At 35.9% G+C, this 16,890-nt stretch overlaps 2 protein-coding genes across 11 annotated transcripts in view; both read left to right on the forward strand.

Moving 5' to 3' along the window:
- The window catches only part of ARFIP1 (ADP ribosylation factor interacting protein 1), a 132,914-nt gene extending 121,444 nt beyond the window's left edge, over nt 1-11,470 (forward strand). For all 10 annotated transcript variants that reach the window (XM_008968908.6, XM_008968906.6, XM_008968909.6 and 7 more), the window contains one exon: nt 9,623-11,470. In XM_008968908.6, the coding sequence (XP_008967156.1) occupies nt 9,623-9,778 (156 nt within the window). In that variant the 3' untranslated portion in view covers nt 9,779-11,470. The remainder of the gene's footprint in view (nt 1-9,622) is intronic.
- A 1,237-nt stretch (nt 11,471-12,707) lies between these two features.
- The window catches only part of FHDC1 (FH2 domain containing 1), a 66,748-nt gene continuing 62,565 nt past the window's right edge, over nt 12,708-16,890 (forward strand). The window contains exons 1-2 of the mRNA XM_063603590.1: nt 12,708-15,732; nt 16,500-16,680. The gene's annotated coding sequence lies outside the window, so the exon portion shown is untranslated. The remainder of the gene's footprint in view (nt 15,733-16,499; nt 16,681-16,890) is intronic.

Raw genomic sequence — 16,890 nt, forward strand, 5'->3', positions numbered from 1 at the left:
TTCATATTTGTCTTTCCTTCTCTCACTCCCTTCCCAGTGCCCACACCCATATTTTTATAGTGTTTCTCTTTCTCAAACAGTAGTTGCTTTAACATGACAGGCATTTCCAAAGCCATTGCAAACTAATAAAATTATACTCCACAAACCTAATAAAAGGCCAAGGCAGGTATATTTTCTTGCCTCTTATTCTTCTGATCTCTTTCTGGGAAAAGTTCAGTGATGGGCAGGGAAAGCATAGAATGGTATATTTTTTAATAGGAGTAAAGAAAGGAGTTGATACCTTACACGTTAGCAGTTGGGGACCTCTTACCAAAATATGATTTTTACACTTTTTTCTTACACACCTTTTTCTTACAACCAGCTACTATCCCAATATTTTTGTACATTTAATATAAACCCCTATTTCATAGAATTATTGGGAAAGCCAGTAACTGCTTTGAAGAACTTAACAATCATAAATATTAGGTTGGTGCAAAAGTAATTGCGGTTTTTGCCATTACTTTCAATGGCAAAACCTGCCATTACTTTCAGTGGCAAAACCTGCAATTACTTTTGCACCAACCTAAATATATGAAGACTAATAACTTATTTTAACCGGGAATTGCTTTTTTAAACAAATTTAGTGCCTCTGAATAGGAAGGTCATATAATCTAAATTTTATTTGAAAAAAAGTTAATTTGGTAGAAATAAACTGTCTTTTATATGATTTTGATGTCGACAAGGTAATGCTTATCATTAGTTTTTTCAGTCAGTAACTTTGTAAATGTTATTTATGTTCTATTGATACATGCTGTGTAGGCAAGAGAAAGTTTTCGGTGTAGTCCACTTGGCATCATCTATCAGTTCTGCTCTTAAATTTCAGTTACCTAGTTTCTATTTAAAACTCCAGCTTGTCTTTCTGCCTTAGTAGTCAGTGTTAGAGTTTGTTTTGCCCTTTAACAATGAAAGTATTGTATGATATGTTTAGGTCACTCAACAGATGTTGCCGTAGTGGTTTTGCTCATTGTTTGGCAGATGTTTACGAAAGTTCTTCATAAGTGACTTTGTAATGATTTAGTATATTTCTAAATTGCTGTAATTGTTTCTGATATTAGGTTTTCAAAATCTGTCAAATTTGCCGCCATTCCATTATAATTGTTACCTCTATCTTCTTTTGCTCCTGTTTTAAATCTCTGCCTTTCTGTTGTATTAATATTTTATATTTTAAATCATTTCTAACTTAGGACATAAATAGTTCAATAAAGACTTTTTCCTACTCTGTAAATATGGGAAGATTATATAAAAGTTTAATGTTTTATTAATCTTCATAGTTTTAGCAAGAATTAACTTTTATTTCTTTCGTCTGCTCCAATCCTGTGTTAGATCCTTGTCCCAAGGATGTTTTAATACAACTTCAAGGCTAGAGACAAAATTGGGAACAAGGTTAAAGTGCTGTGTGTCTTTTCTACACTACCACTTTTCCTTTAAGTGCTCTGTTGCCCTTTCTTGTCTGTTTCAAATTTTGTTTAAAAGGTTTCTAAAATGTCTATTGCCCATGAATAGAAGCAGATTAAAATAGGTGAAAGGACATACTTGGAACTTGGAATAAGACATTCCTGAGTTTCCCAGATCCCAATCCATCTATCACCTGTCTAAACTTAGGCAAATTACTTAACTTTCTGAGTTTTCTTTATTTTTTGTTTTTCAACTGTATCATGGACTTAAGACTGTACAAGGCCAAATGTAGTGGCTCACACCTGTAATCCTAGTGCTTTGGTAGTCCAGGGTGGGAGGATCACTTGAGGTCAAGAGTTTGAGACCAGCCTGAGTGACATAGAGAGACCCCGTCTCTACAGAAAATAAAAAAGTTAGCCAGGTATGGTGATGCGCACCATTATTCCTAGTTATTCAGGAGGCTGAGGTAGGAGGATCACTTGAACCAAGGGGATCAAGGCTGCAGTGAGCTATCACTGTGTTGCTGCACTCTAGCTTGGGCAACAGAGTGAGACCCTGTCTCGGGTCTCGGGGTGGGCGGGGGGAGACTAAACAGAGTAGATATAAGGGTAATGCATTATGTGTCATATAGAAGGTGTTTCCAAAAGTTAGTGCTCCCCCAGTATAACAAAGCATAGTCTACCAAAAATACCTGAAATACCTGCTCTTTCTTTCATTCTGTGCTCCTCAGTTCCTGTGGGCTGATAGCTTAAATATAGAAGTAAATTGAAAAAAGGTAAAGACCCTGAAATATTTCCTGGAACATTTTGGCTTTTTGTCCTTTCTCCTAAAAGTGGGATTTGAACTTCCTCTCACCTCACTTTCTTTGTCTCTCTCTGAAAGCCAGCGAGCGGTATTTGAGAAACCAGAATCTTTCCCAGGTTGACTTTTACAAGGTCAAATTGCCTGGTAAAGTGAACCTGATAAACCAAGTAAGCCAAATAAACTGAAATAATAATTTTATGTTCTACTGAAACTGCTTGTATAGTAACAGCACGATTCTCAAAATTGCAAAAATTTCTTATTTTAAAAGTTGTATTGCAATTGCTTTTCTAATACTACTTAATTATTCCCTTTAATTGGTAATTATTTCAATGTATTTAATAACCAAAATGTTCTGAGGATTCTCTGTAGCATATCGGGCAGAATGGCATTGAGGACATTATACACATGCATATCATAGTACAAATTAGTTAATAAAAAATAGGCAGAAAATCTTCTAAGTTTTTAATTCATTTAGTTGAAAAAGAATATTCATATTGAGGATTGTTCATTATGTTTTGATTGGATGAGTCAACACACTATTCTTATGTAAATTTGTATCTGATTTAGAAGATACACTACCAAAGTTAAGCTTGTACTACATTACAGTAACCAATACTAATAGAAAAGTGAGATAAATTATCTGTTTTGTTATAAGCCAAAGTGAGAACAATTAGCTTTTTAGAAAAAAAAAATAGCTTCTTATATTTGAGGATGAAATTTTATACTTCATTTCCATTTGGAGTTTTTTTTTTCTTTTGTTTTTACATTATAATTACAAAATTGTGAATCCTCAAAGGTCCCCTCTATACCAGGAAACTGATCTGATGTGCATGTATACTTTAAAAGGCTTTACACATCAGTCTTCTAACAATTACTGGGAGAATGTTTCTTGTGTATATGGGTATTGTATCATTTTGTTGTGAAAACTAGAATTCAATCCTAAAAAGCACCATCTTTGATTTCCCATGGATTAAGTTGCATTGTGGGGTGGGGGGCCAGTTTAAATACAACAAATACACTGAGCCTGAGCCTTTGTTAGTGGGCTACTGAGTCTTCCTCAGCTACAAAAGGAGCTGTCTCTGTGTTTAGTCAGCTACTTGGGGGTGGGGAAACAAACTGACTTATATTGACATTTGCAGGGCTAGTTAAAAATTTTTGGATGCCCTTCCCACTTTCTTTCTGACTCTCTAACTTTCTAGACTATTAACAGCAGCTCCCTGCAAGGCTAGTACATGAATTAAATCCCATACTCTGCTTTTATTCTCTCCTCTAATTCTAAAAGATTGGAAGTTAAAATTCTTTTTTTTTAAGTTATTTTTATTTTTAAGTTCATGGGTACACGTGCAGGATGTGCAGGTCTGTTACATAGGTAAACGTGTGCCATGATGGTTTGCTGCACCTATCAACCCATCACCTATATATATATGTGTATATATATATATATATATGTGTATATATATATGTGTATATATATATGTGTATATATATGTGTATATATATATATGTGTATATATATATATATATATATATATTTTTTTTTTTTTTTTTAACAGAGTCTCGCTCTGTCACCAGGCTGGAGTGCAGTGGCGCAATATCGGCTCACTGCAACAACCTCCGCCTCCATAGTTCAAGCAACTCTCCTGCCTCAGCCTCCCGAGTTGCTGGGACTACAGGCGCGTGCCACCACGCCCGGCTCATTTTTTGTATTTTTAGTAGAGACAGGTTTCACCATGTTGGCCAGGATGGTCTCGAACTCCAGACCTCGTGATCTGCCCGCCTCGGCCTCCCAAAGTGCTGGGATTACAGGTGTGAGGCACCGCACCTGGCCCCATCACCTAAATATTAAGACCTGAATGCATTAGCTATTTATCCTGATGCTCTCCCTCCTCTGGCAACCCCCCGACAGGCCCCAGTGTGTGTTGATCTCCTCCCTGAGTCCATGTGTTCTCATTGTTCAGCTCCCACTTATAAGTAGAACATGCAGTGTTTGGTTTTTTGTTCCTGTGTTAGTTTGCTGAGGATGATGGCTTCTAGCTACCTCCATGTCCATCTAAAGGACATGATCCTGTTCCTTTTTATGGCTATATAGTATTCCATGGTGTATATATACATTTTCTTTATCTGGTCTATCATTGATGGGCATTTGGGTTGATTCCATGTCTTCACTATTGTGAATAGTGCTGCAGTAAACATATGTGTGCATGTATCTTTATAATAGAATGATTTATATTTTTGGGGGGTATATACCCAGTAATGGGATTGCTGGGTCAAATGGTATTTCTGGTTCTAGATCCTTGAGGAATCACCACACTGTCTTCCACAATGGTTGAACTAATTTACATTCCCACCAACAGTATAAAAGTGTTCCTATTTCTCCACAGCCTTCCCAGCATCTGTTGTTTCTTGACTTTTTAATACGCCATTCTGACTGGCATGAAATGGTTGATGGACATTTGGGTTGTTTCAGTTTTAAGCTATTACAAGTACAGCTATTATGAACTTTCATGTAGAAGTCGTTGCTTTCATTCCTCCTAGGCAAATACCTAGGAGTGGAATAATTGTGTTACATAGTAGGTGCATGTAAGGTTTTAAGAAACTGACAAACTTTTCTAAGATGCTTATACCATTTTGCATTCCCAACAACTGTGTATGATAGTTTCAGTTGCTCAGCATCCTGGTCAGTAAGGAGTATGGTCAAGGTTTTTTAATTTTAGCCATTCTAGTGTATGTGTAGTGGTTTTAATTTGGATTTTCCTAATAACTAAAGATGTTGAGCATCTTTTTATGTGCTTATTTGCCATCTTTGTTTTCCTTGATGAAATGTCTGTTCAAATTTTTTACCTGCTTTTTGGTTAGGTTATTCTTATTGAATTGTAAGAATTGTTTTTTTTTTTTTTTTTTTGAGATGGAGTTTCACTCTGTTGTCCAGGCTGGAGTGCAGTGGTGCAATACGGGCTCACCGCAGTCTCCACCTCCTGGGTTCAAGAGATTCTCCTGCCTCAGCCTCCCAAGTAGCTGGGATTACAGGTGCCTGCTACCATGCCTGGCTAATTTTTATATTTTTAGTAGAGACAGGATTTCATCATGTTGGCCAGGCTGGTCTTGAACTCCTGACCTCAGGTGATCCACCCACCTCGGCCTCCCAAAGTTCTGGGATTACAGGCGTGGGCCACCGTGCCTGGCCAAGAATTCTTTATGTATTCTAGAATCAAGTTCTTTGATACCTGTTTTGCAAGTATTTTTTCCAAATATATGGCTTACTTTTTCACTTTTGTGTCTTTTGAAGAGAGAAATATTTTTGAAGTCCAATTTATTGATGTTTTTCATTTATAATTTATGCTTTGTGTATATTGTTTAAAACTCTTTGCCAAACCAAAGATCATTAAGATTTTCTCTTATGTTTTTTTCTATAAGTTTTTGTAGCTTTAGCCCTGACACTTGGGCCCATGATGCATTTCAAATTAAATTTTGTATGTAATTTGAGATACAAGGGTCAAGGTTCATTTTTCATGACTTAATCCTTGAATCACTTCTCTGTCCACTCTCTTAGGCGCTTATCTAGTCATGTGGCTTTAAATATCATCTGTATATTAATGACTCGCAAATTACAACTCTAGCCCAAACTGCTATTTTAAGAGATATCTCAAGCATGTCCAAAACTAAGCTGTTAATATCCACCTTTTCTCCTCTTCCATGCCTGCCCCTCTCACAGTCTTTGCCATTTCGGTAAATGCAACTTCATTCTTTCAGTTGCTTGGAGCAAAACTCTTAGCACATCTTTGAGTGTTCTCTTTCTCTGTCACCTCCCATCTTGATCTGTTGTCAGATTCCATTGGCTTCATCTTCACATTATATTCAGAATCCCACCTCTTCTCACGATCTCCTCTTTTACCACTGTAGTCCAAGCCACCATTACCTCACCCAGGTTATTGCTGTAATATTCTAATAGGTCTCTCTCTACTTCTACCTTTGCATGTTTATTAAATTAAATGTTGTCATTTTTCTGCTTAGAACCTACCAGTAGCTTTTCATCTCATTCAGACAAGGAGCCAGATCTTTTTAATGATATCTAAGGGCCTGCACCATCTAGCCACCCATTACCTGTCTTACCGCATATACCAGGCCCTTATTCACTCTGCTGCAGTCATACAGGCCTTGTTGGTGCTTCTCAAACATACCAAGCACACTGCCTACCTCAGGCCGTTTGAACTTGCTATTTCCTCTGTCTGGAATGTTTTTCTTCCAGATAACTTAAAAGTTTATTCTCTCACTTCCTTAAATCTGTATTCAACTGTTACCTCAATGATCCCTTCCTATTTAATTGCAACTCTCACCCAGACATACATCTCACATTCCACATTGCTGCTTTATTTTTCTCTGTAACATGTATCACCATCTAACATACTATATATGTTAGATGTTTCTCTTTCTTCCCTCAATAGAACATAAACTTCTTTTGAGAAGAGATGTTTGCCTTTTTTGTTGATTGCTTGCATTCCCAACCCCTAGAGAAGTGCCTGACACATAACAGTATGACCCTGTGTAATATTTATTATATGAATGGAGGTAAGTAACATTTTAGGTGGGTTTTTCCCTCTGAATATAAAATGGGAACATTGTGAACAGTGCAAGTCTTCAACAAAGTTGATGTAGACAGACTTCAGCTCTCATAATCTTTTTCTCTTTTTTAATAAACAAAAGAATGTTTAACATACAGACAAAATATAAAGAGTAACAAAAATAACAAAAAAAGCAGCCATGTTCCCACCACCCAAGTTAAGAAACAAATATTATTAATACTTTTGAAACATCCTTTGTGCTTTACCCTTACTTTATCCTCTCTACTCTCCTCCCTCTATAAACCTATTCTGAATTTGTTTATTGTTCCTATTGGTTTTCTTTATAGTTTTGCCACATATGAATATAGCATTCACATATGAATATATCATTCAGTTTGAACTCTATGTAAGTGGAATCCTACCACAGGCATTCTGCAAGTTGTTTTGCTTGACCTGATACTCCTGAGTTTCATCCAGTGATGCATGTAGCTACAGTTCATTTATGTTTACTCCTATATAGTATCCCCATTGCGTTGAGAGACCACTCTATCTGTTCTCCTGTATATACAACTTTGTGGTGGTTTTCTTGCTTTTTTAATGCTAAAAACAGTGCTGCCATGAACATAATTGTACATGTTTCATGAAACACACATGCAAGTTTTTCTATGGCAGATTCTTAGCGGTAAAATTACTGTTCCATAGGGCATTTATATCTTTCATTTTACTAGTTCGTGCCAGATTGTTTTCAAAAACAATTGTACATATTTATACACCCGTCAATAGTATATAGTTGTTATAATATTTAGTTTTCTTAATGTGGAGGGTATAAAGTGGTGTCACATGTTAGTTTTAATTTGAGTTTTCCTATTTCCTAATGAGGCTGGATATCTTCTCAGTTGTAATTAGCCATTCCTGTTTCCTCCTCTGTGAAATGTTTATCTGTGTTATTTGCTCTTTTTTAATTGGGCTGTTTTTGGTTTCTGGGAGTTCTTCATATATTCCAGATACATATTCTTTGCCAGTTATATATAAAGCAGATACCTTTTCCCAGTATGTAGCTTATTTTTTCACTATCTTTTCATGAATGTAGCTTATCTTTTCACTATCTTTTGATGAATATAGGCCGGGCACGGTGACTCACGCCTGTAATCCCAGTACTTTGGGAGGCCAAGGCGGGCAGATCACGAGACTGTCTTGGCCAACATGGTGAAACCCCGTCTCTACTAAAATACAAAAAATTATCCAGGCGTGGTGGTGCGTGCCTGTAATCCCAGCTACTTGGGAGGCAGAGGCAGGGGAATCGCTTGAACCCGGGAGGCAGAGGTTGCAGTGAGCTGAGATGGCGCCACTGCACTCCAGCCTGGCAACAGAAGCAAAACTCCATCTCAAAAAAAAAGAAAAGAAATTCTAAATTTTAATGCAGTTTAATTATCAATCTTTTTCTTTATAATTTATGGGTTTTATAAGCCTTACTTAAGAAATTCTTTCACATATAACATCATACAGTGATTTTTCTACCCTCTGTCAGGGCAGATTGCCCTTGAAGCGCTCCTTAGACCTGTCCCTGACAACCTGTTCTACAGAAGAGATCTGAGACTCAGTCACAATGGCAGAGGCGACCGAGACCAGCTCAGTTTTGGAAATCATTTTCAGAAATGGCTAGAGAGAATGTGGTGTGTGTGTGTGTGTGTGTGTGTGTGTAATATAGTGAAACAGAAATTTTCTATCCTGTTTTTTCATTTAGCATCATGTTTCAAATATTTTTACATCATTTATTATTAAAGTTCAATTTTAATGAATGTCATATTGGATGGGAATCAGAATTCTTATTTAACATTTTGCAGTTGTAAATAAGACCTCAGATGTCTGGGCTTAGTGGCTTACGCCTGTAATCCCAGCACTTTGGGAGGCTGAGGCAGGCAGATCACCTGAGGTCAGGAGTTTGAGACCAGCCTGGCCAACATGGTGAAACCCCATCTCTACCAAAAATACAAAAATTAGCTGGGCATGGTGGTGCACACTTGTAATCCCAGCTACTCGGGAGGCCAAGACATGAGAATCACTTGAACCCTGGAGGCAGAGGTTGCAGTGAGCCAAGATTGTGCCACTGCATAACAGCCTGGGTGACAGAGCAAGACTCTGTCTCAAAAAACAAAACAAAACAAAAGAAAAACAACCTCAGGAAACAGTTTATAAATCTTTTTGATGCATTGTTTATTTCTTTAAGAAAGACTTATAGAGGTAGTATGACTTGGTTAAAATATACTCTTGATATCAGCAGAAGTAATAAGCAGTTGAAAATAATTGAGAGTCATATGAGCATTAAGTAAATTGATTTTCTGAGCAACACTTGCTACTTGCTTGATTCTTTACAAAGAAAGTCAATATTTAAAAGTATCCAGCCTACTTGGCTTACATAAAGCTTAGATTTAATGATGTCCATATTTACTATTCATACATTGTGTAGCAATTATATATAATTTTCCCTTTTTGATATCTCACATGATTTTGAATGTACTTAGTTTGAGGAGGATTTAATGATATTTTTAATTAATCCTCTCAATAATGTTTGAAAATGGTTAATAGGGTATATATTTGGGCATCTTAAAACTGACCTATTCTCTTTATGGTAATTAAAAAGTCATCAAAGGCTCAGTGACCCTGCAAGGCAGTGTACACTTGGTATGTGTGAAATACTTGGTCATTATTAAGCCAGCTTTTCTTCAAGAGAGATACACTATTTAATTAAGGAATGTAATAAATCACTCTCTATTTTATTGTTATTGGTGTTAATGCTTGGTCTTGTAACTCTGCCCTGTCCACAGGTTAAAGTATTGCACAATCAGCTGGTCCTTTTCCACAATGCCATTGCCGCTTACTTTGCTGGGAATCAGAAGCAGCTTGAACAGACACTTAAACAGTTCCATATCAAATTGAAAACCCCTGGAGTGGATGCCCCATCTTGGCTTGAAGAACAGTAAAATCACAGCGGAAAATAAAAAGAAAGTCGCGTTGTTATATTTCTAAACAAACCTAACAAGAATTAAGCAGAGTTGGGGGAAGTGGGAGGGGTGACAAGCATTATAGTGATTCTTGCACAAACAGCTTTAATTTTTCCGTTTTTCATACTTTAACAATTGAACTGTTAAGGGTGGTTTTAATGTAAACAGTTTCTATAATCTGAACACAATAATTTTCCTTTTTGAGAAATCCTTTTGTATTGTGAGGGTTGATGGCTATTTCTGTAGTTTGAAAACATCTAATAGAGATTTGCACTGACAAGATAAAAATTCAAGGTTTTTGGTCCTGGAAATGAGGGCCGATTGTAACTTTTCCAAAGGGAGGTTTACATGATTTGTATCAACATCAGATATTTTATATGTGAATATATTAAACATCTTTAAGAGATTCATTTTCATGTATTAAAGAAAAAAGAAACTATTTTGCAGAGTAAAGTTATATGGTGTTCCTGCAGCGTCCACACAGAGGCAGCAGCTCTAATGAATGATTAGCTTGTGGAGTTGTGGCAAATACCTTTTTAAAAATGAATCTGTACCACTGTAATTTTATTTAGGCTTTTTTTTAAAGACACAGAAATCACACTGTCATTTCTATGAGGCTTTTAAGCTTATGAATTTGCTTCACCCAAAGTCATTGGACAGTTACATTTGCAATTTCTTTTGGTTCATAACAAAACCTGCTTAAGAGAATTTTTTTTTTTTGACAGGTGGACGTGGGAATGGAAATTCTTAATTGTTTCTGGAGTAGAAATCTGTACTTAGAAAACTAGTTTTTGGGTCAGTTCCATTTTGATAGAAGTGAATACATAGACAGCCTTTATTGACTTCCATATGTAACAATACCGTTTAAGCCTTAAATCACAGATATGTGCCTTCTCAGATACAGTAATTCTTGTTCAAGCAATGTACAAAATCCATAAAGAAACCCCTGTTGGATAATGTTTGATGTGTCTATTCCTTCCATGGAATGGAGCACTATGTATGAATGTTGGGTTTCTTTGTACTTGTTAAGCCACATTTGAGGTTTATGGTAAAAGTCATCTTTTGAGTTTGCTCTTTGGTTTTTCTTCGTTCCTTTTGAGGATTGGGAAAACAGAAGGATTCTTTGATTTGGGTAATGAAGAGGTAATTTGGGACAGTGTGGTGGTACCAGGAAGAAAGAGGATTGGAAAGGCCAGTACTGTTTTAGTTGCTCGGCACTGTTGGTTTTGTTTTAATGTGGTTGCCCTGTCCACTACATGGTTCTATCAGTAGTGTAATCCATTTTCAATGTAAAGCTCTTTTAGTTTTTGTCATAGACATAAATTAATATTTTGAGAGGCATCCCTCACCTGTTCATTTCTTCTGTGTTGAAATGAAGTACTTAAAATTACCGTTATACATGAACTTTGTGGACTGTAAGATTTGTTATATATGTTCAAATGCCTTTTAGCTGGCTTTTTAATTAATATGCCTGTTTTGAGTGCTTAATACAATGTAATGTGATTATAAATCATACCTATTTTAAATCATTCCTTCCTGTATATTTGTACTCAGAGAGCCTTATTTTATTCTTCCAGCAGAATTACTACTTGTGATAGTTCATTTACATTCCCCAGAATGTGCCTCTAGTGTGAATTTTGTATTCTTATTAAACGTGTTTGCTGCAGTAAATCATTTCTCTGGACCTTCATAGTTTAAGAAGTAACTATTTGGAAACTCTGAAGACACATAATTTGCCTTTTCTGAACCTTAAAAAAAAAGGTACTTCTGTCACTTATAATTGTTTTAGCTCAGTAAGCTATTTTTTTTCAATGTGAATCTCTTTTGAGAGCTGAACATGTCCATTCTTAACCACATTTCAATAACAGTTACTGTAGCTAAGGAGCTAAATAGTTTCATGGATTAATTTTTTTCAGAATAAATTAAAAATGTCCATGATTCTGATAGTGGGCACATGACCAAAAGAAAAAAGTAAATCAATATATTTAGCCAATGGTCCATTTACTTTGTTAGGAATGTAATTTATGTTCATTATAGAAAAGAATTAGAAGAAAGTTTCAAGTAATAGAAGATAAGTACCTTCCCAAGTGAATAAATACTGCATGGAACCACTCAACACCTCTGAAGTTGGATATTTTAGTTTTGGATTTTAGTATTACAAGCTCTATTTTGAATATCCTTTAATATACATTTACATCTTTGCACTTTTACTTACTCCCTTAGGTTATAGTCCTAGAAGTGAAAATGGGCCCTCAAAAGTATATACACACTTTTAAAACTTTGTAATATATTGCCTGTTTGCTTTCAAGAAAGACTGTGCCAATTTACACCTCTAAGAGCATACACATGTACCTGTTTAGTATATTTTTTAAGCCAGTGCTGTATATATAAAATGAGATAATGAAAGAGAAAAACAGGAAGATAAAGCCTGAACAATCACCAACTGGAGAGTTTGGGGATGCTGGGTGTGAGAGCAGGGAATGGATGAAAATGGCTGGCTTTTCTCTCATTAAAATAGAAGTTGTTATTCTAGAAAAAATAATGCACTGAGGAACTGGTCTGTGAAATTAAACTTTTCATCCCAAAGCTTCCAAATCTTAGGGTCCAGGAACTATCTGGGTTTGCAAAAGCAATTTAGCTGAAATCTAGGCTTTAAGAAGCATCTTTTCCATATTCAAAACACACTGATAATGTTACTGAAACTTATCCTATAGAGTGGGAAACTAGAAGGTTCCTTAGAGATTATGTAACACACTTTTTTTTTAACAGATGAAACTATCAAGGCTTCAAAATATGTTAAACTGACTTAGCCAACCCCCATCTCCAAATGTAATGCCGGATGAGTATTTGCAACTATATACTTGAATTCCCCTTTAAATCCTGCCATTTCAACCGCATAATTAAATCAATATGTCAAAAGTGTCAAGTTTCTTCTAAAGTTAAGTTTAATGTGTATTAAATATCTTCCCATTGGGGGAAAAAAATCCATCTCCCCCCAAATGGCTTCATACTAGGTAGATTGCAAAGTATGCAAGATGCTTGCCTTTCTATCCACTGACCTTTAACTTGCAGTATTCTGCAAAAGAAATCAGGTGAGCTTGAAAAGTGTTATATAAAGTAAAATTATGTATATTGAAAAAACTAAAGATAAATTTCTTCTAATCATGGAACTGTTAATTGAAAGAATAATGTAGCTACCTCAAAATGTGCCCATTCTTTAGTTTTCACTGGAGATGACTGTAGTTTTGAAAAATAAAAGTAAATTATCTGAGTTGCTAGTCATTCAAGTATAATTTATGCTAATTTCGTGAAGTACTACTTAAATACCTCTTTGCAATAGTCCTAAATATCCTTTGCCAGTAGCTCTTTTTTTTTTTTTTTTTTTTTCCTTTTCTTTTTTAACCTTTCAGTTTGCCTGGGAGAGTTGAAACTAGCTGAAATCTTTGATCACTCATTTTTTTTTTTTTTTTTTTTTGAGACGAAGTTTCACTCTTGTTGCCCAGGCTGCGGTGCAATGGCGCGATCTTGGCTCACTGCAACCTCCGCCTCCCAGGTTCAAGCGATGCTTCTGCCTCTCAGCCTCCCAAGTAACTGGGATTACAGGCATGCGCCACCACGCCTGGCTTATTTTATATTTTTAGTTAGAGACAGAGTTTCTCCATGTGGGTCAGGCTGGTCTCGAACTCCTGACCTCAGGTGATCTGCCCGCCTCCACCTCCCAAAGTGCTGGGATTACGTTACAGGTGTGAGCCACCACACCCAGCCCTAATCACAATTTTAACCAAATTTAGGTATTTTCAAAAATCTAATTCCCCTTTAAGACTACAAATTTTTACATTAGCTAAGACTATCCAGTTGTACGTAGGCTATTTTCTGATCAGAAGACCAGTTGTATTTTGCATTATTTCAAAGCTTTCCCAAGGTCACAGTTCCTTTACTATTTTTACAGTATAGCAGGACCTATTAAAATAGGACAATGCAAACAATTTTTTTGAGGACTTTCATTAAATTCCCACTTTCATTATGTTCCCACTTGAAGGTTTCCTGTTCAACAGATTTCGCAGCATAAATGGGCCTTTGTAATAAATTGCCAAGTGGTCATCGTAATGTACAGGAAACTACAAAGTTCAGCTTTGTTTTCATGAAATAAAGTTTGACTCTTAGTAGTTTATGTATGTTAAGTGAGAACTGTTAGTCTGGTATCAGCTCTGGTAGGGAAAAAGGAGAGTAGAAATATGAGGGAATTAGGTCCAGTCTGAGCACCATAACTCTACTCTTGTGCAGTTAATTGATTAGTATGCTATCAGAACTGAGAATTCTGGGTTTTTTAAACAACGGAAACTGTTCCACAAGAACCAAAATCACAGTTTTGTTTGGGTCCAAGCTAGGCTTTGCCATAAACTCTGTCAAAGATTGCATGAATTGTTGATTCATAAGGAAGATGTAAGAGGAACAGGATACCATTTTGTCGATTTTAAAAGTAACTTTCTATGACTTAGACTTTCATATCACTTTGCCTTTGGTACAGGTGTATATGTTCATATAAATAACTTACAGGTGAAATGTACATCTAGCTGGTATAGGGCACATAGGAAGAAGAACCACAGCCATATATATCTCGCTACATCTTGGAGCTTTGATTATTGACGTTCTACTAAAAGCAAACTCTGTAAAAACTTTTTTTTTTTTTCAAATGAGTGTAAAGCATTATAGAGTAGTGAGAGGAAAGGTAACTTTAATCTTGCCAGCCTTCCTGAAAAGTTTTTAAATTATGAAGCCTTAGAATAATCAATAAAGTACTCAAGATAAATTATTTATATATGCTACTTTACTGTTATTCTCCTCCTAAATGATTTCTGATTCTATGTTAGGAAGCTTTTTATAAAAACTGCCTAAGGCTTTTTTATAGAATAATTATTCTTTCCTTTGAGGAATATATACTTATTATGACTAGACATTCAGCTCTTAAGAAAAGCACGGGGTATGTCTTATTCACCCTGTATCCCCAACTCCTTGCATAATTTTCTTTTTTGAGACAGAGTCTCACTCTTGCTCAGGCCCAGCTAAGTTTTGTGCGTTTAGTAGAGACAGAATTTCGCCATGTGTGTCAGGCTGGCCTCAGACTCCTTCAATATACGTAATTCCGCCCGCATCGGCTTCCCAAAATGCGGGATTACAGGCGTGAGCCACTGTGCCAGGCTTCCTTGTATAGTTCTTAATTCAAAGGAGCCATGTATAAAAATTTGTTTTTTTGATCCAAAATTCAAATGCAGAAAAATATTCAGTGCTTGCACTGCAATTTCATTTGAATGAGTTACAAAAGAGGCAGTACACTTATAACTTACTCTAAATTAATGTCAGGATGTTACCTAAGACAGTAGGATGTTTACAGAAGAGTGGCCAGCTTTTAAAATAGCCGTTCTTCTGTAATGGCCATTCTTTCTGTAGTAGAAAGAATGGCAGAATTAGAGAAATCACCATGTTGAAACCATGACTGAAATAATTGATTTACACAGGGATGGCCAATGGATGCTAATATCATTAGGTGAGAGATTAATGGAAAACAGACTATTTCCATAGTACCAAAGTATTACCCTACAAATGGCTCAATTCGAAATGGGAAAAAGTACCATTAATAAGAGATTTGTGCTTACAACCTAAATTGTGATCAAATTTAGAATCATGAATAGTAATCATTGTGCCTTGGATATAATGAGATATAAATTATACAGTATCACGTATTTCTGCTGGAATTGTTCAATCTGCAGCTAATCAAGTATTTTACCTTAAATTCCAGTGTACAGAAGATACAGGGAGTTAAGGAACAATTTAAATGTTACCAAGAAGAATCAATTGGACAAATCCAGAATCTGAGACATTCTACAACATAATTGGCTTGGTTTCTTCAAAAAGTCCATCACAAAAGAAAAAAAGTTAGTAATACTGTTAGAAAACAAAAGATTTGAGATCATAATTCAAAAAAAGTAGCTATATAAGACATTTGAAGGAAAAACTGAGTCACTTGAGTGTGTATTTGACACTGCTAGGAACTTATGTTTTTTTAGGTATGATATTATATTGTGGTAATATAGGGGAACAGCTTTATTAGGAATGCATGCCTAAACTACTTAAAGCCAAAGTGGCATGATGTCTGCAGTTTACCTTTAAATGGCTCAGCAAAAATACATACATTCATATGTATTCACATATATGGAGAGAAAGCTGGAAGAGAAAAAGGAGAGAAAGATGTCAAAGTAAATATGGCAAAATGTTAGCAATTGTTGAAATAAGTGGGTGGATATGTGGGGTTCCATAGTACTAGTCTTTTTCTTTTTAAAAATGTTTTTCATAATAACATTAAAAAAAAAAAGGATATTTGGTCCAGAAAGGCAGCAGGACCCACTAAATCTTTCCTCTTGCACCAGGGTTGCAATCAGAGGCTTTTTTTGGTATAGAGAGTGACACCACTTGCTCTACTCCTACAGATACTACAATTTCTCCTCTAGCATGGGAGATAAATTGATTTGTATTTGGAAACAGAAATTCAAGTAAGCATAAAGTTGAGCAGTTTGTCAATAAAGAGTACAGGACAAGTGAAGAGGCAAAAATAGTTTAGGATATGACTATGTAAAAAAGATTCCATATAGGAAAACATGCATTCACTAAACTGGACCTTTTTCTCTTGTTTTTTTCTCCTCAGCTCATTTCCAAATTGAAGCTTTTCAAAAAAATTGCTATATTACTACAGGTATGTGCCACCATGCCCAACTAATTTTTGTATTTTTTTTAGAGACGGGTTTCGCCATGTTGCCCAGGCTGGGCTCAAACTCCTGGGCTCAAGTGATCCTCTCGCCTCAGCCTCCCAAAGTGCTGGATTACAGGTATGAGCCACTGTTCCCGGCCCCAAATTGATGCTTTCTAAATAGCTATTTGAAAGTTCAAGGGAAGTTAAGTTCAAAAACAAAACACTAACTTTCTTTTAGCCTAATAATGATGGTTTTTTCTGTCTCAATTTTTTTGCCCTGTTGTAAATTAGCATATACTACTATTCTGTACTACTATAGATTTTTTTAAATGAAGCTGCTTAGAGT

The sequence above is a fragment of the Pan paniscus genome, chromosome 3, assembly GCF_029289425.2.
Source record: "Pan paniscus chromosome 3, NHGRI_mPanPan1-v2.0_pri, whole genome shotgun sequence".
Taxonomy (NCBI): domain Eukaryota; kingdom Metazoa; phylum Chordata; class Mammalia; order Primates; family Hominidae; genus Pan; species Pan paniscus.